This window comes from Wasmannia auropunctata, unplaced genomic scaffold (genome assembly GCF_000956235.1).
Source record: "Wasmannia auropunctata unplaced genomic scaffold, wasmannia.A_1.0 LD335996.1, whole genome shotgun sequence".
Lineage (NCBI taxonomy): Eukaryota > Metazoa > Arthropoda > Insecta > Hymenoptera > Formicidae > Wasmannia > Wasmannia auropunctata.
The window spans coordinates 2,032,172-2,053,127 of record NW_012026894.1 but is presented as its reverse complement, the minus strand read 5'-3'; the positions used below and the strand labels follow the sequence as shown (position 1 = coordinate 2,053,127).

Below are 20,956 nucleotides of genomic sequence, written 5' to 3'. Positions count from 1 at the left end.
AGATATAATAAAAATTAATAATTTTATCGTTTCCAATCACTGTTATATTTATATATTCAACATGAAAATTATACATGCTTTAAATTATGGGTAATATGTTTTCGCCCATCGCCCTTTACCTCTCTTTTTAGAACTCCTGTCTCGTAAAAATCTTGGTATATAAGGTGGTTGATGATCATCTAATCTACGTTTGTACATTCTAATGCCGTGTTCCCAAGGTTCTCGTTTCTTATCCATCGGACGAGTTTTATGTAAAATCTTATATATCTTTTGCCAATCATATATTTCCGGTATTCGTCTGAAAAAAGGTATGTTACAGATCAATAAATATAAAAATGTTTCTTTTTCACCAAAAACTGCTTAAATATTTACATTAAAAATATAGTAAAAAGTGTACGTTATTTAAATAATTTCAAATTAATCATTTTATCTCACCTATGCCTTGGCCTGTTGGTCACTAGATGCTTATAATGTTTTTCGAGCCAATTTCTTCTTTCATCGTGTTCTATGTCGGCTATTACTTTCACAGTTTTCCCTAAATATGGTTTTAAGTTTACGCCCACTCTTTCCTCAGGAACATTCATGTAAAATTTAATTAAATTTTTAAGAACTTCTTCATTTAAACCGTGAACTTTCTCGTCTTCTATTTTATCAAATAATTTCATCGGTTCTGTAACCCAACATATGTTGCGCTTCGGATTTTCATCCGCATACTCAGAATGCACTAAAGTGGTATTAAGTTGATAAACGAAAAACGACCACCATTGTCCATTCGTTATAACCGTCTGAGTGGTTAATGGATATGTAATATCGTTAAAAGTAGAGAAACCTGAAATTTTTTATAAACATATACACAATGTCGAAATTCAAATTAACTTCTAAATTATAATTTTAAACTAATAAAAGTATACCTTGATAACAGGCCTGCGATAATAACCAGCTGTAAGATGCTAATACAGCCTGTACTGTGAGTGCAGTAGGCGTATCATTATAGTTTTCTCTTCTGTGCAAGTACGTGCAGTTATGATACGATAAAAATCCGAATTCGCTTTCATCGCCAGGCCAAAATCCCGGTATATTAGTCAGGTGTTTCTTTTCAAGAAAATAATTCAACACTTTGGGATTCATTTTGAACGAAGGTACGTCCAAAGCTGAGTTTTCGCAATCGCTTAAGGGCATGATCTCTCTCAGAGGATGCTTATATCTCAAATGCACGACAGGCTTGCCAGTATAATAAACAGGCAAATTTACCGAATCATCAACATAATCTTTCAGAAATGGAACAATTTTTCTGAAATTTTTCACAAAATTAGGGGGATTTAAACCACCCATAAACCAAGATGCTTCTAATCTCGGTTCAAAATCAATTTCAGCGTTAAATAAATGTGGATTTTCAGAGGCGAAATGTATTAGCATTGTTCTATTAATTCTGTGAATTAACGCTTTAGATATAACATCCTCCATCTGAATTTTTCTGTCAACAGCCGTAATGTTTTCATCCAATGGAATTTTATCTGCTTCCATCTCATGTTCTCTTCTGAAAAATTATAATATATTGATATAAAAAAAAAACTTTCAAATTTAAATAACTTAGGTACATATGATTATAAGCAGTTAATAGTAAATAATCAGATAATTATTATTTACATATTATGCCATAAATAAACGTATATTTGACATTAGTAAAATAGATCGTAAAATCTTCAAGCACAAGATAAGATGAGAAATACCAATTGACTGAATCAAACGATTGATATTTATAGAAAAACCTACCTTCTGATACAATATTCAAAAATTATATTATCTTCTATGTCGCTCTTGATTGCTTGTACCATCCTTTCTAATTGTTCATTGGAAGTTACACTGTTGTAGTATGCTGGGAGACCAGATTCCTTGACGATATGTGTTCTTGTATAATATTGTGCATGCGACAAAGAATCGTATGGTATTGTATGTTCCTGTAGGATCAGCGACTTCCAGCCGTAATAACGTGGCATGTTGATCTCAAATAGCTTCTCCTCCACGGTTTCTAAGCCCTTGATTTTGTCATGCCAAGCTTGTCTCTTCCTTTTCCACTCGGCTTTCCAGCTTATATCTTGAATGGGTGGGTATATCGGTTCTACCGCAACTTCGGTTTCATTTTTAACTTCGCTGACTGCTGATATACTGTATCTCTTCTGCTTGCCACATTTGACTACTGTATTAATCAGCAGCCTCTGTCGAATATTAGCGAACATACTTCAAACAGAAAGAATAATATTTTTTAAAGCTTTTTGTAATGTTTCCAAGTTTTTTAATACATATAAAATACATCTAAATAATACATCTAAGAGCAACGACACATACCTTACAGATTATGTTGTTCTCCACTTCACTAAAATATCATAAGTTCTTCACTTAAATATCACAAACTAATTTGTGAACATCGTTTCAATTTAAAAAATATCGACACTACAGAGAAATATGTAATCAATGTCTATTAATGTTAGTTGTTATTATGCATTCACATACACATCAATTCAACCATCACTTTATAGGTTATATTATGTCTTGGAATTGTACATACACTTTAACTACAAATTTTGTTTCAGTATTCAAATCGTAATCATAAAAAAATAACGGTGAAATGTAGCGATGATTAATAATGATTTCACAAAACTTCTTTTATAGTTTTAGCCTCGAAACACCGTACTAGCCACACTAGTCACCGAAGAATTAAGGTTATGAAACACGAAAGTGAGACGGAAATACCTATAAGGCCTCTAAGGATGCTGAGCGCGTCATGCGCGCGTCATCCGAATTGACCAATTAAATCATTTTATTGCGTAATTTGCTACGCGTCCGGGATTTCAAACAAAGAAAGATTTTTTTATCTCGAACTAATAGAAGAACATAAAAGTATTGTTGAGAGATACATAAAAAAACTCTAACAGAAGCATATTAGGAACAAGACATTATCAGTCACCATTCATCAATTATCAATTATAATTATTACAAAATTATAATTATTTAAGAGACTAGCCAATCAATCAAAAATACGAAATATATTATTAACGCATTCCCGAGAAAAAAACATACGTTTGATTTGCTGGAGTATCTCGAAAAAACAGAATATTGTCTTTATTGCGAGAATCCCTGCTTCGAATCTTACACGACAAAATTCCTGCAGTTTAGTCCAAGTCATATAACGTCAGATGCGATATTAGACAATACTGAAGAACGCAAAACTTTCTGTTTCAAATGTTACTATACTGTTCGTATAAATGCTATCAATTATGAGTGCTCAGTAATTTCTGGTTGTTTTAAAAGACGAACTTTTTCGAACTTAAATAGTTTAAGATTGACACATTTAATTTATATTTCACGATTATAGTATCGGTGCAATAAACAAACGCATCAATAAACGATGCGCCGACAGCTCTATTGGGAGTTTGATACTTATAGTACTTATGGGAGTATTCTCTCATAAGAATAATAAAGTGATAAACAATAGTGTTCCAGGATTAATTATTCAGCCTAATCTGATTTAATCTATTCATTTTAGGGCAATAAATCTGCGAGAAGTTACATCTATTTGCAGTCCTATTATATGAGTATAATAAATAAATATAATGTATGTATAAATATAATACATAAATATAAATATCTAATACAAGTTTATATGATTTATTACCCCATTTATAAAAAAAAATTTGTGACTTACCAATCCGATGCGCAACGGGTGGAGTCATCTGCCACGAAGCTACGATGATGCTGTAATACACAATATAAGATTAAAAATAAAGTACAGCTTAAAATAATCATTGATTGAAAAGATAATTTTTATGCGTATCAAATTTTTTATTCGTCTTTAAATTAGATATTTACAAATATAATTATTTATTTTCCAAAAAACTTTTTACAAAAATAAACTTTCATATTATATAATTTTAAATTTGATTTTTCTTTCTCTAATTATTAACTTATTGGAACAAAAATTGGTTCAAATAAATAGAAAAGAACTATTAATTTTACAGTGGTAAGAAATTATATTTACCCCAAGGTTGCTCCACCGATGCCTGATGCCTTTCCTAGACTGTCCTCCTCCTCTCAGAATTGGATTTCCTTCTCCTTCTTTTCCCGTACAGGACACTCGCGAAAAACACTCGCGGACAATATACTACTATATATATTAATCGCGCGCGGACTAATTAATAATAAAAGTCTAATTAGTCCGATAATTTAAACGGCACTCCCGAAACAAACGTGCGACGCAATTTGCATGTTTTCAATAAATTTTGGCAACGATGAATACGTTAGTTTCTTCGTCTTCAAATGTTGATATACGTGGGAAATATCTGTAAAAAATAGTTAAGATCTCACTCGAATAAGCTATCAATCGCTAAAGACTAATAAAAAGAAGAAATAACGTAACTAGTTAAAAGTATTAAAGATGCATTCAAATGAAAGAAAAATTTTATGTTAATTTTGTTTTGTACATTCCGTTTTGTACATAAATATCTCCTTTTTGCTCACTATAATCAATCGCGCAAATCCTAATTTTTTTCCTTCAGCCGTTTCGGATAAAACAATAGCTAAACTAGCTTTGAGATTAAAGATCTCGCAGCCACTTCGGCACAATCGAATGGATCTTGCGTTGAAATTATGAGTTTAGTAAAGATTCACGAATTGTCAGGAATTGATAGGATTCAAATTAAATTAGCGCTTAAAATATTCAATATTTCAAAAGATAATTCTTAAGCGCATTAAACTTTCATTTTTTTGTCTTTGTTAATATAAAAATTTATATTTTCAAACAGATTTTAACAAAAAAATAAACTTAATCAGATGAACTTAATCACTAATATCAGAGTTGTCACAAATTCCTCCTAAAATTAGTTGAAAAAATAAACGATCCAGACAAATAGAATTCGATGATCGATATTATGCAAATCAAAGATATTCACCGCTAGATTGTTACTCCAGCGCCAAAGTCTCCTTCTCTTCCTGTCAAACTTCCGATTTGTTAGCTCTGGAAAACTCGATTCACGAAGTTTGCGCCATCCTAGTCTTCCATGATGACTGAACAGCACAATTATTTTAATTTGACAGATTTGCAAATCAAGAATAATGACAAAGAATCAGGATAATGACAGAAGAGAAAAAAATTAAAAGAAAATGAATCATAAAAAGATATTGTTTAAAAGGCATCAACAGGAATCTTTTGATTAGATTAGAATTGACTTTTATATTATTCATATTTCCAGCCAAGAATAATTAGAATATGATGATTTGGAAATAAATAAGGAGAAACGTGCAGCTAATTCACAATCAAATAATTGTGTTACTTATAGTATACTAAAGAATAATAATAAGCATATTTAATTAACTACTATTAGTTTTTAGTTACACAGCTTATTAGATTTTATGTCTCAAATAACCGCAATCAAAAGTCGTTAATAAAATTATTAATTAAGTATTATAAACGTTAGAGAAAGTATTTTGATTACTAATGCATTTTTCAAATCTTTTCAAAACAAATTATCAATGCGTAAATTTGATAAATAAAGAACTATTGCCGTCATTGTTACGTACATTTATAACCGCGTTTATTAAAATGTATTCACATCTTTTTATTTATACTTCCAGATTATAACATTCTAATGAAATAGAAATATGAATAAACCTCTTTGAAATGCTTTCCACTTGACTCTCGCAAGGCTGACAAGCATCATTTGTTCTTATGTAAGATTTGACGAACAACAAGGATGAAATGATTCCCCAAGAGCATTGCGAATGCGATTTTGTCAAGTGAAATGCAACCTGAACGGCTCGGGTATCTCGGGAACGCCAATTCCCGTACTCAACAACGTGAGCCCCTGAGGAAGTAAGTGACAAATTTTAAAAGTGATTTGTCAAATTAGATAAATAGATTACAAACATTTTATGTTTTGTAGAATTATTGATGTAAAATTGATGCTTGATTAGAGAGAAAATAGTTTATTCGTACATGTATGTATAATGTGACGTTATATAGAAACAAATTGCTCAGATGCCATATTGATATAGTTCTTGAAATCAGTTATCTTATTAATAAAATATTTTATCGCTCACCGACACAGATGCGCAACAGTGGAGTTATCAAGCATGGCGTGTATGTAGCTACGATGATTCTATAACATACAGATATAAGATCTAAATTAAAAATAATTTTTACATGCATAGAATCGCCTTTTTTCTCAATTAAATATCTGTTAAAATAATTATATGTTTCAGTAATAATGATCTTTATAAAAATAAACTGCTTTCATAAAGTTTCAAATTAATTCTTTTTCTCTAATTGGAAGACTTGCTGCAATATGAACTAATCCAGCATCTAGTAACTGCAATGAAAACAATAAACTCTAAAATTAAAATGATGATATTAGAAAGCATATTACAGTTCATTCGATTTTATAAAATGTTGGTTAGCTGTTGCCAGTTGCAACTTTTCTCAATTATTATTTTTAAATCAAAAATAAAATATTCCAAGTAAACGAGAAGAAATAATTAAGTTGCTTACCGCGCGGCGCCCGATACCACTCCTAGGCCTCCTCGCGAACATGATGCGCAACAGCGAAATTGTAGTACGTATAACAATGACCTATAATAGATACAAATGTAATCAAATTAACAATTAGTAAAAATTAGTAAAATTAATCTTATAAATAAGAAATATTTACCACAAATTAGTCCGCCGACGAACGATATCTATCACTATATAGATCTCCTAGTTCCTACTCTCAAACTATACCGATTATCAACTGCACAGGATGCGTATAGGATTCCCGGGATGAATCGTGATGTTTCTCGTTCCGCAGCCGATTCATTTCGTGTAAGATGTAAGCCGCGTTCTGCAATTAAAACGTTAATATAATTAAATAAATGATGAAACGTCGCATTTTGTTTTGCGCGTGACAAATTTACAAGACACAAAATTAGAGCTATGGTGACATGTTTTGCGGCGGCGCATCGACAATACATGTCTTGATATTCGGCCGAACGAGTATATGTATTGCGAAATACGCGTTCGAACGAATATCAATGCATGATGCGTGCCGATATAATTATATTACGCGATAATTGATCAAGTGCAAAAATACAAAGTTTACTTACATAATTATATCACTCGCGACGCCCCTCGTTCCGGATTCAATCCATCCCGTGTCCGCCGCGTTACTAAAAATGGGTAAAGGAAAACGATATTAAAATGACGAAGCGTCGTCTCTGATCGCGCGATCAACTTCGCGTGTGAACAACGTCGCGGCGACGCATATAACGCTTCACGACTTGATTTTCGGCCGAAAGAGTACTACGAAATACGCGTTCGACCGAAATATCGATGCATGCGTGCTATATGTTATACTGCGCGATAGTAAAATGCATATGCAAATACAAAGTTCATTTACCTGCAATATATTAAGTCAGTAAACGACGTTTTTCGTTTCGGGTCCACTCCATACGTCGGCCGCGTTCTGAAAATGAAAATTAATTAGGGAAATGACGAAAGTGGCTCGTCTCTCGCGCGGTCAACTTCGCCGACTTGGCGCGTCGACTAGCGCCGCGGTGACGCGGCGTCGGCGGCGTCGGCAAAACAACGCTTCGCGACTTGATTTTCGGCCGCGAACGCGAGTACTGCGAAACATACGCGTTCGACCGAAACATCAGCGTGTACGTGCAAGTACCGAATCTAATATTATGCGCGATGTTTAAATATTGTAAGACATAAAGTATACAAAAACTGGCGCAAGTGCTTCGACGCGGTCAATTTCACGTCTTTACACGCACACGCTAAAAGCGACGCCGCGCGAGCGACGCGGTCGCCTACTTTCAACTTTGCGTTTGTACATTTTGAACCAATAAAATGCCCATTTAACAACAATTGTTAATGTTGCGCATTATAACAGAATAGACGTATTAATATCATGAATAGGAGATCCACGATACTTGTAGATAATATCCTGAAATGTAATCGCTTTGCCTGCATGATTATATACGCACGATACAGCTTCGGCCGGACAAGTATTACGACATTTTAACGATTCATTAGCATGCAAGCGTTATAATCTACATTTTTTGCAATAGTTTAATATTGTAGTAAATGGTAAAGAAGATGCAAGTTAAGTTCTTTACCAATTTAATTAAATGAATTTCGACGTCATTCGTTCCGCAGGCGATCCCTCCGCGTCCAGCCGGTCCGGCGACGCACCAAAAGTGAGCAGTGGGCAGAAAGTGTCTAGGTAGTAGGGGCCATCGCCGCGAGAGGGACGCTCGGCTCTGCGCCGTCCACACTCTGTCGGTATTGCCATTCTCTTCTCGTGTGCTCTTTTTGATGTCATGTAAACACGTGTGTTGTTCAATGTTTATATTGAGAAAAGTGGAGTATTCTCGTACGAGACGTACCATTTGATTATAGGATAATCAAGAAAAAGGAGCCCGTAGGGAATAAGAGTCGTTGACGATGACGGAAAAAGTGCGGAGATATGAGAAAATCGATTTTCTGGGTGAAGGACAGGTTAGAGTGCCTTTTACTGTTTGATGATTTAATATTTCATTACCGCGTCGTGAAATATTTATTCATTTTTATAACGCTTTTACGCATTGCACTATGCCTATTCATGATGTCATATAATCACACGATACACAATTTTATATATTTATAATGAATGTGATATTTATATGTAGCTTTGTTTATGACTGTGCAATATGATTCATTTATTAATTATGAAAGTTATAAACACAAATGTAGTAATACCGTGTTGTGTATTTCAGTTTGCCACGGTCTACAAGGCGAGGGATATAGAAACGAATAAAATTGTGGCTGTGAAGAAGGTTAGTTTTCTCGTTAAGCAAGATGTATATCTCTACAAAAACTTGTACAATTTGTATCATAACTTTTTACATTTCTGCAAATATAGATTAAGATCGGAAGTCGTGCTGAAGCTAGAGATGGCATAAACCGGACTGCTCTGCGAGAAATTAAACTGCTACAAGAGTTAAAGCATGACAATATCATTGGCCTATTAGGTATTTAAAAATCTAATGTAGAAAAGTTTGATTAATAGCTTGTCGAAGGGCCAATAATATGCAAACATACAGATAACATTTATACAATACGTACAGCTTGTGTAAAAATTAATTCAATAATTATATATGTATATATTTAAAAATTCCAGATGTTTTTGGCTATAAATCAAACGTATCGCTAGTATTCGACTTTATGGACACTGATCTGGAGGTGATAATAAAGGATAGCAATATAGTTTTAACCGCAGCCAACATAAAGGCGTACATGATACAAACCCTGCAAGGCCTGGACTATCTTCATTTTAACTGGATACTCCACAGAGATTTAAAGCCGAACAACTTGCTGGTGAATTCGGAGGGTGTTCTGAAAATAGGAGATTTTGGCCTGGCGAAATTTTTCGGTTCGCCCAACCGGATAAACACTCATCAAGTGGTCACGAGATGGTACAGGGCGCCTGAATTACTTTACGGTGCTAGACTTTACGGAACTGGGATCGACATGTGGGCAGTGGGGTGTATATTAGCTGAGCTTCTACTGCGAGTGCCATTTTTGCCCGGTGAATCCGATTTGGATCAACTCACCAGAATATTTCAGGTATTTATGATACATCGAGCTGAAACGTGTCACTGAAAGGCTATTTTAATTCTTTTGACGTACTTACTTCTCTGTTATTCAGACGCTAGGCACTCCGACGGAAGAAACATGGCAGGGGATGTCCGAGTTACCGGACTTTATTCAATTCAAGCCCTTCCCTGGCACACCTTTGAAGCATATATTCACTGCTGCTGGCGACGATCTCCTAGATTTAATTGCCAGTCTCTTGAATGTGAATCCATTGGAAAGGTGTACGTGCGATCAGGCGCTACAAATGCCATACTTCAGTAACAAACCCGCACCAACAGCTGGACCTAAACTGCCTCTACCCATGACCATTAAACGCCACCGTGAAGAAAGACCTAGTCTGAAAAGAAAATTATTAGAATCGATAGATGGAGCTTCTTTAGCTAAAAAGTTACAATTTTAATTGTGATTGCTAAAACAAGTGAACGGGGAATAAAAAATTGTTCGCTAAAGACATATGATAGTGCTAATTTCAGAAGATTAGAGATCTTTAATTGTGATACTGTATATCAAAATATTGTGTATGTATTGTATTTGCATTACAATAAATAATTCTATAAAAATATTAATTGAATTCTAATAATGTCCTTATATATAATAGTACGTGCAAATAAAAAAACAAAGGTGATTATATTTTAATATTTAATAATCTAGAACCTTATGGCAAGAAATTCTAATAGTTCAATATTCATATTATGGCATAAAAAATCATATATCATATTAAAAAGTCTTGAATAAATTACGATATTTTCGGTAATTAATTGGAAATAACTGAGTAGGAGGTGCATACAAGCAGGTGGCAATAACAATACGCATATTGAAAAATATAATATTATGCTGCAATATCTTTATTAACTTAGATTAGTAAAAAAAAAAAACAAGATATTCGAACGATTTCGTAAATCGTGAAACATCTAGTTCAAAGAGGTACGAAAAAATGATTAGCTAATCACAAAATAACATTGATCTTGTAGAATTTCCTTTTATACCAGGCTGATTTTCACAAGTACGGACAGTAGCACAATATTTACGATAGCACATTGCAGTTCGCTAATCTGTGATCGTGTTATGGGTGGACTTGTTGGATTTCATGGAGGAAGAGATAAAAACGAGATAAGTCACAGATGCTTGCACGTTTTGTAGTTAATGCTCGTACTTGATTGTACTACATTGAAATTGTCTCTATTTTCAATGCATATTTGTCTTCGGTATATGTACATACATACATTAGAGAAGTTGTAAGTCATACTGTTGTTGTGCAACAAAAATACAATTTAGTACAAGATTATTCTTAATATTCTTAATATTATTACATTAATGTACACGTCAAAATGAATCGGGCGCATTCTGATTTAACGAACGAAAGAAATCTGTCTTCTCTCGCTCTACTTTCATTATGTGAAACGGAAAAATTGAAATTGCCTTAAATTTAACGACAAAGGCCGTGCGAAGATTTGGACGAAATTATATCTTACATTACATATCTTACGTAGAGAAGCGTAATTTAGGATGATAGGCGTTTTAATATTGAAGCAATAATTTACGCCTACGTGTGCCTTGTTTTCTTTTTAATGGAATAAGAAATTCTTTGTAAAGTAAATAATACATACTTATTTTGATGTCAGATGCGTTTGGAGATTAGAGCCGTCATTAATTTACATGTACAAATATACATGAGAATTTGTAAGATTAATTCAATCTGTGACAAAGCACATTTCATTTATACATTCTCCCTTGCACTACATTGCAATTATATTACAAGTATATCTTCGTTTTAGATATCACAAATATCTTGAAAGAAACAGATAAATTAGAAACAATTTAATTAGAAAAGTAATCTCAAAAAGCACTATAAAATGTGCTGTAAATGATAAATTTATATTAACATATTGTATTGTGGTCCCTTTCGTTCGAATTGAAGTATAAGAAATATCATATTTTCTGCATATGTGTCATCATCAACGTAGCAATTGCTCCTAAATGTACGAGTGTATATTTATTTATAATAATATAACTAAGTATTGAAATTTTTAGAAAAAAAAAGAAATGCATTAATAAAAATGAAAGTGTTATTAGATAATTTGCGTTAAATTAAAAGTAAATCCGTCATGTTTATCTATGCGTGCCACTATTCGATACCATGATTATAGGTGTCTATTTTGTTTTGCTTATAAATATTATAACGTGTGCGTGCGTGTGTGTGTTGTATTTGTGTGTGTAAAATTTTGAGGTTGTATTAAACTTCGTTAACGCATACAAAGAACATTTTAAATTTTAATATTTATTTGCATAAAATGTGCCTCTGCATGGCTCTATCATGAAATATGTTAATCTTAATGTTTATTATAGTTAACAGTTTAAATTTAAGAAGACAGGATATTAAAAATTCCTATGTCTCTATGTAAAAATAAAAAATATATTAAGAAAATACTGGACATAGTATCAGAGAGAAACAATATACTGTTTATATAATAACTGATTATATATGATAAGTAAAATAAAATTACTATAAAAGAGTTTATTTCAAATAAGAATAGATATTAAAAAAAAAAATAAATCATATTTCTTAATATAATAGTTATTATATTCAAAATATAATTGTGACTATTTAGCAATAATATATAATGCATATGTATTATATTTAATTGTTTAATTCATATTATTGTCTTATATTAGCATTCCATAAAGAACATATACGAGTGAAAATATCTGGAATAGGTGTTTAGAAAAATAGGCACAAACTGCTATGAGAAATACAAATTAACTGAAATTTAAATAAATTATGTTTCTCAAGTCTATACTATGTCCCACGTTTGATCACATAATCGGTAGAGCACATGCAGCAGACAAATACAGTTTGTTTTCAAATTTGATTCGGTATTTGACTTATAACGTACATATAACAGTTTATGCAATCAACAATTTATGTCTACGTGTTATAATTCTTACCCGTCTTACATTAAGTAAGCACATCGATATTAATTATCAAGAGTTTCAAATAAAATCATCTATACATATCCCTTTCTTTCGCAAGCGACAAATCAAGATAATAATTTGGACATTAGCAAAATAACTTTAGTCTCTTCACTTTCTTTAAAATAAAATTCATTTAATACTTTTGAAACTTATACAGCACATATAACAAAATATTTTAGAATTTTGATTTTCAATTTTGTAAATAATTCGTAATTGATAAATTACATTATACGTTACGTTAACGCGAAATATTAGCAAAATGAATGCGCATGTAAACTAGTTTTTACAAAGAACGTAACTTGTGCACGTAAACATCTGCACACCTACGTAACTATATAAATTTACAATCTCCATATGTAAAGAAACATATTCATACATGCATCAATACAAAGAAGCTATTATGACAGTATGTTTTCAATATTGACGAAATATTATACAATTCCACAGTATGTCCAATTCCACATTATTATACAATTTTTAGTTTATATAAATATATCTTCCAAATTATTTCCGTAGATTTTATTCTTATATTGTTTTAATAAATATTTCATCTTCACCATGCAAGAGTTATTCAATAATTAATCAATTGTAATTTAACTTCATTTTAGAAACACACGAAAGCTCTTCGGAATAAAAATCTGTTTTGTAATAAATGTACTATGGGATATGTTATATAAAACTCATCAATTAGCATTTAAATTCAGCAAACGCGGACATTGCTAGCATTTCACGAATTAATGGCAATTTACTTTCTTCAAGAATGTAATATTTGTCAAAAATTCGACGTTTTTATGATAAACATAAGAAAAACTTCAGAAACTGGTTTGAGAGAATCAACTTTTGTATTGCAAACTTTGGATGAGCATATTATGTGATACAAAAGAGATTGCAGTATGAACTACTGAATGCCTGCGCCTGGAACTAGTAAGTTAAAGTAATACATTAATTTCGTAATTGTTTGTTATCGACATAGAAAACGAAGTGTACATCATATAAATCTAAACTAACGAAATATCACGGGAGCTCGAGAAACTCTGTATAGTTTGACGATTAGGCACAATGTTTGAAAGCAAACAAAGTTCTAATGTTTTTTTTTTCCGTTCAAATTATAGTTTGATTGTGGAACATATATTTTCCCCGTACAAACTATCTCTCTCTAAATTTCATTGTAATATTAAAAGTAGAAATACATACTCTCTATTGTTTCACTACTGTTTTTTTTCGCTTTAAATATATTATATATGTATTCAATAGTCAGTCCAAGGCAAACTTTATCGCGATAGTGTAATACAATATAGCTACTATTTTCGTATTATTTTAAATCGATCTATCTATATATTACTTTCTTTTAAAAAATGTGTATACTTAACATTTAATATAATATATATCTCTTTAAAATATTTACAATCAATGCTATGATACAATATTTTTAAATCGTTTGTTATATTCATGTTTTATAAAGGCAATTATCAATGTAACTATTATTCTTATGGTATATCGTGTAAACGCGTTTTCTTGTTTTTACAATAATCATGTTCATATTGGGATAATATATAATACAAGATAGGATATTACACAAGATTTTGACACCTCTATTCAATACTTCTATTATATGTACAAGGAGTGTGCCATGACAATGCAAATTATTTCCTTCATCGTTATTGCATTGGTTTTCGTGTTATAATTTTCAGTAAAATGGACCGAGAATTAGCCACAAGATTATAAATACTATTAAATGCTGAGAATATATTTTTCCAATTCGTTTAGAGTTTTTAATGAGAGAAATGCTTTTTAAAACATGTAAATTATACAAAATAAACATCTCAATTTTTTATAATAAATTATAAATTAACATTTTATGTCTATAGTACGCATAATAAAATTCATGTGCTCAATTAATAAATGATGGAAAATTAATATTACAATTTTAGGTAAAATAAAAAAATATACTCGCTGTATTTTCTACTAATACTTGCTTTCAACGTTTTATATCAATATATATATATATACTTTTTATGAAATCAAGATGCAAAATTATAATTGTTCAAGTTTTATCGATCAAAAACTATTCGCAACATGTTAATATTTAAGATCATTTTCATATTAGTACGAAATTCCATAACAACTAAAAACATATCGTAGTCTATATCGTAGCATAAGCTATTTCTCTATACAAGTGAATAATTATCATAAAACATCATTTAGATACTTAATCACTGTGTCAACAAAACGTTAAATCAAGTATGTTCGTGCACTTACTTGGCAAAGAGTGCAAAAATATAATTTTTAAAATATTGAACATATAAATACGTAACATTTAAGTCAACAAATCTATAAATGCTTAACAGTGATGTATAGACGTAAATAGCATATGCTACTTCTATTGTAATGTAACTCAATGTATCCCACTGGAATTCATTGCGTTAGATGTATTAAACGAAACTACATACACACTTGTATTCTAACATTATTATCGTTGTTCGTAGGCATGTGTTATAAATCGTAATAGAGTTTCTAATTGATCAAAATTATTTTTCTCAAATAAATAAATGTTTAAATTAAATGTAACGTAATCACAGACATCGATGTTTCACGAGATCTTCTCAAATACTACGTACAATACATCACTTGCACCTCTCAAAATTAACGCAAAAAAGAAAAAAGGAAAAGACAGTTGGGAACACGATTTCAATGGGATACACCAGGATCGATATAAATTCGACGCGCTTAATTTTGGCTTAATGTCCATAACTAAGTAAATTAAGAGAACCTCAGTAATCATCTGCACTTTAGTGTCCACGTTAAATTGACTAAAAACGAGCAATTATAAATTAATCGTGTCCAGCGTGTGTGAATTTCTAGATGCGCTGTTGTCCTTTGGTGATGTTGTAGCAACGTTAACCTGCTTCGTAACATTGTTCGTGAACGGCATAGAAAACTTAAAATCAGCACCATTTGGCAATTTGCGCATAATTTTCCCAGACGTGATGAGCCTGCCGAAGCCCTCCTGGTGAGCGAAGGCGTAGCCCGAGCGTAAGGATCGCCGTGTACGTCTCGTAGACGGGGTACGTAATATGTCCTGGCTTTGACGGGAACGCAGCTGTGCCAGTCTCTGCTTCAGTCTGACTCGGTCGGACAGCGTCGGTCTGACGTCCATGAAGAAGAATCGCCACGACAGTACCGGTATAACGAGAATTATACAGGATATCACTGTGGTGAACCAAAAGGTCGCCTCCGACATGGCCTGCGAACATTAATTAATTAAGTATTACAAGTGTGTTGCATATATACTTGCAGCTACGAAGAATATGAACGAGAATGTGTGACGATACGTACCATCGTGAGACTACCGATGTAACTACCGCCTATGACGAAGTTGTAGAAGTAATCTAAAATAAAATACCAGATGAGCGAGCCCCACACCATGATGTGGTTGAAAACTGTCCAGTACGACGTGTCGAGGGCTATTTGAACGGTTACGACTATAACTAATATAGTAGCTACCACACTGCCCAGCAGCATGTGATCAGAAAGTACGTAACCTTTGGGCGATACCCCGTCCTTGTATGTCCCTGTTGAAATACACAAATACGTGCGTTTGCATAAATTTGCGTTGCTTTAACTTAAGAATGGGCAATAACATTTTTTTTTTAATCGACATAAAATATTTACCGTAAGGTACTAAAAATAATACACAACTAGCATAAAAGCCATGTAGAGCGCTCCAACAAAATTCCTTCTTGTTGAAGAGCAAATTTTGCAATCCCGGTGCGTACAGTTTCGGATACATTAGACTGTTCTTATCGTTAACATCTTGATCGAAAATACCAACCGCCAAGACTGGTAACGAGGTATAAAATAGATTGTATACGGAAATGTACATAGGATCGAATACAGTCTGTAAGAAAATAAATGCAAGAGATGATTATATTCAATCAATTTCAATTGCGCGTAATTTACGTATTATTTTCTACAACACGTCAGCAAAAATGATTGAATTCACGTCCAAAATCTCGACTTCGGAGCAAGCTCTTACAAAGGAGTTATGAATAATATTCGCCTTTGAAACATCATCCGATTCTTGTCATTTTTTTAATTATATCATCGTTATTGTAACATATGCCAACGTAAAGTTTTTGAAGATCTTACCTGTGCGCTGAATCCGCAGAAGAAGGCAAACCAGATGTGACAGAGGGTGAACGCGAAATTCTTGTAAAAAAAATACCTAAGGAATTTGCTCATTCTGTAATACGACCATCTGCCGTGGACCAGAAGTAGTCTCTCCAAAAATCTAAATTGTCCTATCGAATAGTCGGAGGCTAATACCGCCTGCAATCCTTCCTGCCCGCTGATACCAACGCCGATGTGGGCAGTTTTTATCATCGAGACGTCGTTGGCGCCGTCGCCAATTGCCAGAGTCACCGCGGACTTATTTTTCTTAATCAACTCGACGACCATCGCCTTCTGCAGTGGCGTCACCCGGCAACATATCACGGATTTACCTGCAACAGATTCGAGCCGTCGAGTAACTTGTCCCCAAACACGCGCGATCGATTTCGACTTACATTGGCTGGACACCTCTAGAAAAAGCTGTTCCAACTGTGGATGTAACGCGTGAACCAACGAATGTCCGTTGATAACTACCGCAAATCCCGTCGAATGCTCCATCTCGTGCTCGTCCTGTTCGTCCCTACTAGGATTGTATTCGGTATCGCTGCTGTGCAAAGAAAATAGCTTTCAAGCAAAAGAATCCCTTCCCACATAGAAGATGGGCGCCAGGTATTTTTTTTTTACGCAATAAATTTGACTCTAAAAATTTAATTAGTCCACCAATTGTAACAGACACAATTATAACAAAAATTGGATCGGAGATAATAAAAAATCGTGTTTCATTAACAAAATGACGGGAAATTTTTAAATTAACTTCCTGCCATTGAAAAATGATACACGTTAATTATAAACGATACACAGTGCACTGTATTAATATATACAAGAACGTGACACAAACAACATACTGGTTGTGTTAATATTATCACTAAGATTAATTATTAAGCATACAGAAAGAGAAGGAGTGAGTATCAAGCATCATGGTATAAATTTCAGTTATCTATATAAATATTCCTAAATAGGATATCTCTGTAACATATGCAATATCTGAAAAAGATCTGAAGTGAGATTTAAAAAGGCAGATCTAATCTATCATTCTAAATATAGTCACATTGTTATATTATCAAAAAAGAAGTAGCAAGAATTGGTATTTTTTTAAAAGAAGTGGAAGATAATTTGTAATGCTTTTTAAATATAGAGGGTATGAATACACTATCAGATGTGCATGCAGACCATAATTTCGGACTTCGCGATGGGTAAATAGAGAGAATATGTATGGGATACGTATAGACCAATACACGTACGATGAATTAAGCTATACTAGCAAGATACAGTTTGCATCCTCGGTTATAAAACAGCAGTTCTCTTCATTCTTATATGAAACAATTGTAATTTAAACTGCGCTGCGAGATTCGCTAGCTTGGGTATAAAGCATACGAGTTCTCTGCAGTTAAAAGTACGATAAAGTTCTTAGGCAAGACTATATAGACATAGAAAGCATTACATAAAAACATAGTGCCACATTCAGTGTGAGAGATAGTTTTCTTTTTTTCTTTCTTAACAGGAATGCGTTAATTAAGACTCAGCAATAGAAGAAGTTGATAGGTTTGTACTCCGTCTCTTTCATGTGCCTGACCTTTCCTTGTCCCACCTGAATGTGACAATGGAGAGAGTCGGACGTTTCTGTTGCGTCGAGGCCGTCTTAATAGAATCCAAATATCGCGTTAATTGCGACTCCACGCCGTCGTAAGTGGTGCCGTCTACCACGAAGACATCCGTGAGATCATCTGTCAGTAACTGACATGAGTATCCGATGTTGATAGCTGTCTCTGTACGAGCGAAAGAGTTCGACGTGAAAACGTTTTACAGATACAAGCAAGCGCTTTCCCGGTTTTTTTTTTTTTATAATACTTGTGCTCATTAAACTTACCTTGTTTATCACCAGTCAATACCCAAAGTTTGATACCAGCGAGGCTTAGATTGGCGATAGTCTGAGGTACACCGTCTTGCAATTTATCTTCAATGGCAGTAGCACCCAATAACGACATATCTTTCTCTATCTCCTCGTAAATCGCGTCCAGCTTGTCGTCTCTGTTCTCTTGGCTTAACGCCGCTTCTTGATGGCGCTGCTTCCAATTATTGAAAAAGCTTTCGTCCAAATCCCTCACGGAAAGGCACAGTGTTCTCAAGCCTTCACCTGCGAACTTATTTAGATGGTCCAATGTTTTCGCCATTATCTCGTCGCTGTCCTTCTTCAACCGCTCGTAAATAACATTATCCGCCCCTTTGCAGTACAATCGGAGCTGTCCGTCTTTTCGCAAAATTACGGACATCCTCTTTCGCACATTATTAAAATCCAGAATGCAAAGGAGCTCGTATATCTCTTTCTTTCCCATCACCTCGATCGTTATACTATTGGGCGATCTCTCCTTGAAGACAAAACCAAAGTTCCTAGCTGCGGATACTAAGGCAGCCTCGTCGGGCGATTGTGCTTGGTATTCGATCTTGCCGTGTTTTTCTTCCGGCATAACAGTATGACAAAGTGCTAGCAGTCTGAAAAAACTATGGACGTCCTGATTTTCCCGTCTCACGGCTTCGAGCAGCGCGGGATCGTAGAATCTAAAGTCCGGCTCGTAGTCCTTGTTAAACGAGAAATCCAAGGGTGGCATTGTCTGTAAAATGTACGACGAGATCTTTCAGTAACTTCAAACTTCATTCATGTACCACGAGGTTAATGTGAAAGAAAGTTAATTTTTTATTGGCTCGAGAAGTCCACTGTTGTTAAAAAAGGAAAGAAAGAGAGCTAGAAACCATGTTACCCAGAGTAATGTACCTTGTTTCCATAAAAACAGATTCGTTAGAAGACCTGGACATTATATATTGTTGTCTTTGTTAAAGTATATACATTATACAAGAAAATATATAGTTATGAAAGAAATTAGCCTTAATGGTGCGTTTACGTGATATATAAGTAAGTAAAGCTTATTTATCTAGTTTATAGCATAGTGTAAAGTTCTAAACGTGCACAAACACTACGAATACAATTATTGAGCGTAATAAAGATAACAGAAATGCTTCTATTACTCTTTTTTCATATATAAAGTTGATAAGTTACGAGTACAATGCTAAACAGACAATAATGAATACGGTGTATGTACGATTAGAACAGGAAAAAACAGGATATCACAGATATAAGCGATAGCGTGTGACAGACTGATGAGACAAGAGGTGCTAATTATCAACATGCGTACTGAAGACTTGTGTGGAATCTTTGGGCTGCCGTTGATACCGGGCTCCGGTGTTGTGTTAGACACCCTGTCTGCTTGTTCCAGAAGACGTACATTCGGACCACTTAATGATGTATAAACTGGACGTACGAATTCCTGCCCGCTCTTCCACCGCATCGTCGCCGTTGAAACAGCTCTGTCCGTCTACATGCAGCACACACATGCTAAGTGATGTATATGAAGTTTCTTGCAAAGATACGACCAGATACGAATCGAGATCATATTTGTACGTAACTGAAGAGAATTATTATGTACGATCAAACAGGGAATCACGATGTATAGACATTGAAGAATATTCAACAAATCATGTATGCATGTAATAATGTGCAAGGACATTTTTTTAAAATGATAATTGCATATTAATGTAAACATGTTTCTAAACGTGTTCTGCCAGATATTTGCAAGAAGAAAAAAAAAGGACGTTCTATAGCTTCTTGCATGATTGTCATTTATCAGCTAATAATTCATAATAAAACGTATATATAACATGTATAACGTAACAATGCAGTATGTTTGTAACCCCTCTATACAAAATAACAAAGAATTTTCAGCGGAAGCATATGACTAATATTTCTTTTCACGTAGCATTGGAAGCGTAGCTAATATAATGCGGATAACGTATTTATCTTATTTTTAGACAATATATATAATCTTGTAGTAACGTGAAAATTTAAGGTGTAGCACATGTACCCTGTCGCCAGCATCGAATCAGGGAAATCGCCGCGTCAATGAAAGAACGGCTCACCTCGCTCAAATCGATGACTTCGCCGGTGACTTCATCAATGACATCGCTGTAGCACTTGCCCACCACAGAATACTTGTTGAAAGTCATTATGTTCTGCGTCAACGTCCCGGTTTTGTCGGAGAATATATATTCTATTTGGCCCAGCTCCTCGTTTAACGTAGTAGTCCTTGCTTT

At 33.7% G+C, this 20,956-nt stretch overlaps 3 protein-coding genes and 1 long non-coding RNA gene across 5 annotated transcripts in view; 1 reads left to right on the top strand and 3 right to left on the bottom strand.

The window, feature by feature from the left end:
• Positions 1–21: 21 nt before the first annotated feature.
• On the bottom strand, positions 22–2,771 carry LOC105453677 (28S ribosomal protein S30, mitochondrial). 2 transcript variants are annotated; one of them, XM_011695824.1, is made up of 5 exons: positions 2,347–2,771; positions 1,774–2,241; positions 912–1,537; positions 436–829; positions 22–298 (listed from the first exon to the last, which is right to left on the bottom strand). In XM_011695824.1, exons 2-5 carry the CDS (start codon positions 2,235–2,237, stop codon positions 85–87), a joined length of 1,698 nt encoding a protein of 565 aa, XP_011694126.1. In that variant the 5' UTR covers positions 2,238–2,241; positions 2,347–2,771; the 3' UTR covers positions 22–84. The 2 variants fall into 2 exon arrangements, with proteins under 2 accessions (XP_011694126.1, XP_011694127.1); XM_011695825.1 differs by having other exon boundaries at positions 1,774–2,238.
• A 4,000-nt stretch (positions 2,772–6,771) lies between these two features.
• On the bottom strand, positions 6,772–7,512 carry LOC105453676. Its single transcript, XR_974901.1, has 3 exons — positions 7,428–7,512; positions 7,135–7,197; positions 6,772–6,872 (listed from the first exon to the last, which is right to left on the bottom strand). It is a non-coding gene; the product is annotated as an uncharacterized LOC105453676 (long non-coding RNA).
• Positions 7,513–8,312: 800 nt separating this feature from the next.
• On the top strand, positions 8,313–10,236 carry LOC105453675 (cyclin-dependent kinase 7). Its single transcript, XM_011695822.1, has 5 exons — positions 8,313–8,533; positions 8,791–8,850; positions 8,937–9,045; positions 9,195–9,640; positions 9,723–10,236. The coding sequence occupies exons 1-5, from the start codon at positions 8,480–8,482 to the stop codon at positions 10,068–10,070; spliced, it is 1,017 nt and encodes a 338-aa protein (XP_011694124.1). The 5' UTR covers positions 8,313–8,479; the 3' UTR covers positions 10,071–10,236.
• A 4,365-nt stretch (positions 10,237–14,601) lies between these two features.
• Positions 14,602–20,956, bottom strand: part of LOC105453674 (phospholipid-transporting ATPase ID) — a 13,760-nt gene continuing 7,405 nt past the window's right edge. Inside the window, 8 exon segments of the mRNA XM_011695821.1 lie at positions 14,602–15,887; positions 15,980–16,215; positions 16,316–16,541; positions 16,793–17,145; positions 17,209–17,360; positions 18,387–18,579; positions 18,681–19,422; positions 20,783–20,956. The exon segment at positions 20,783–20,956 is cut by the window's right edge and continues 21 nt beyond it. Coding sequence (XP_011694123.1) covers positions 15,468–15,887; positions 15,980–16,215; positions 16,316–16,541; positions 16,793–17,145; positions 17,209–17,360; positions 18,387–18,579; positions 18,681–19,422; positions 20,783–20,956 — 2,496 coding nt within the window. The 3' untranslated portion in view covers positions 14,602–15,467.

Excerpts from the sequence above, each read along its gene's own strand:
- LOC105453677 (XM_011695824.1), bottom strand. The coding sequence starts at position 2,237 with ATGTTCGCTAATATTCGACAGAGGCTGCTGATTAATACAGTAGTCAAA. Across the intron at positions 830-911 it reads ATCGCAGGCCTGTTATCAAG|GTTTCTCTACTTTTAACGAT; the intron begins GTATACTTTTAT and ends AAAAAATTTCAG. Across the intron at positions 299-435 it reads ACCAACAGGCCAAGGCATAG|ACGAATACCGGAAATATATG; the intron begins GTGAGATAAAAT and ends ACCTTTTTTCAG.
- LOC105453675 (XM_011695822.1), top strand. The coding sequence starts at position 8,480 with ATGACGGAAAAAGTGCGGAGATATGAGAAAATCGATTTTCTGGGTGAA. Across the intron at positions 8,534-8,790 it reads ATTTTCTGGGTGAAGGACAG|TTTGCCACGGTCTACAAGGC; the intron begins GTTAGAGTGCCT and ends TGTGTATTTCAG. Across the intron at positions 8,851-8,936 it reads AAATTGTGGCTGTGAAGAAG|ATTAAGATCGGAAGTCGTGC; the intron begins GTTAGTTTTCTC and ends CTGCAAATATAG.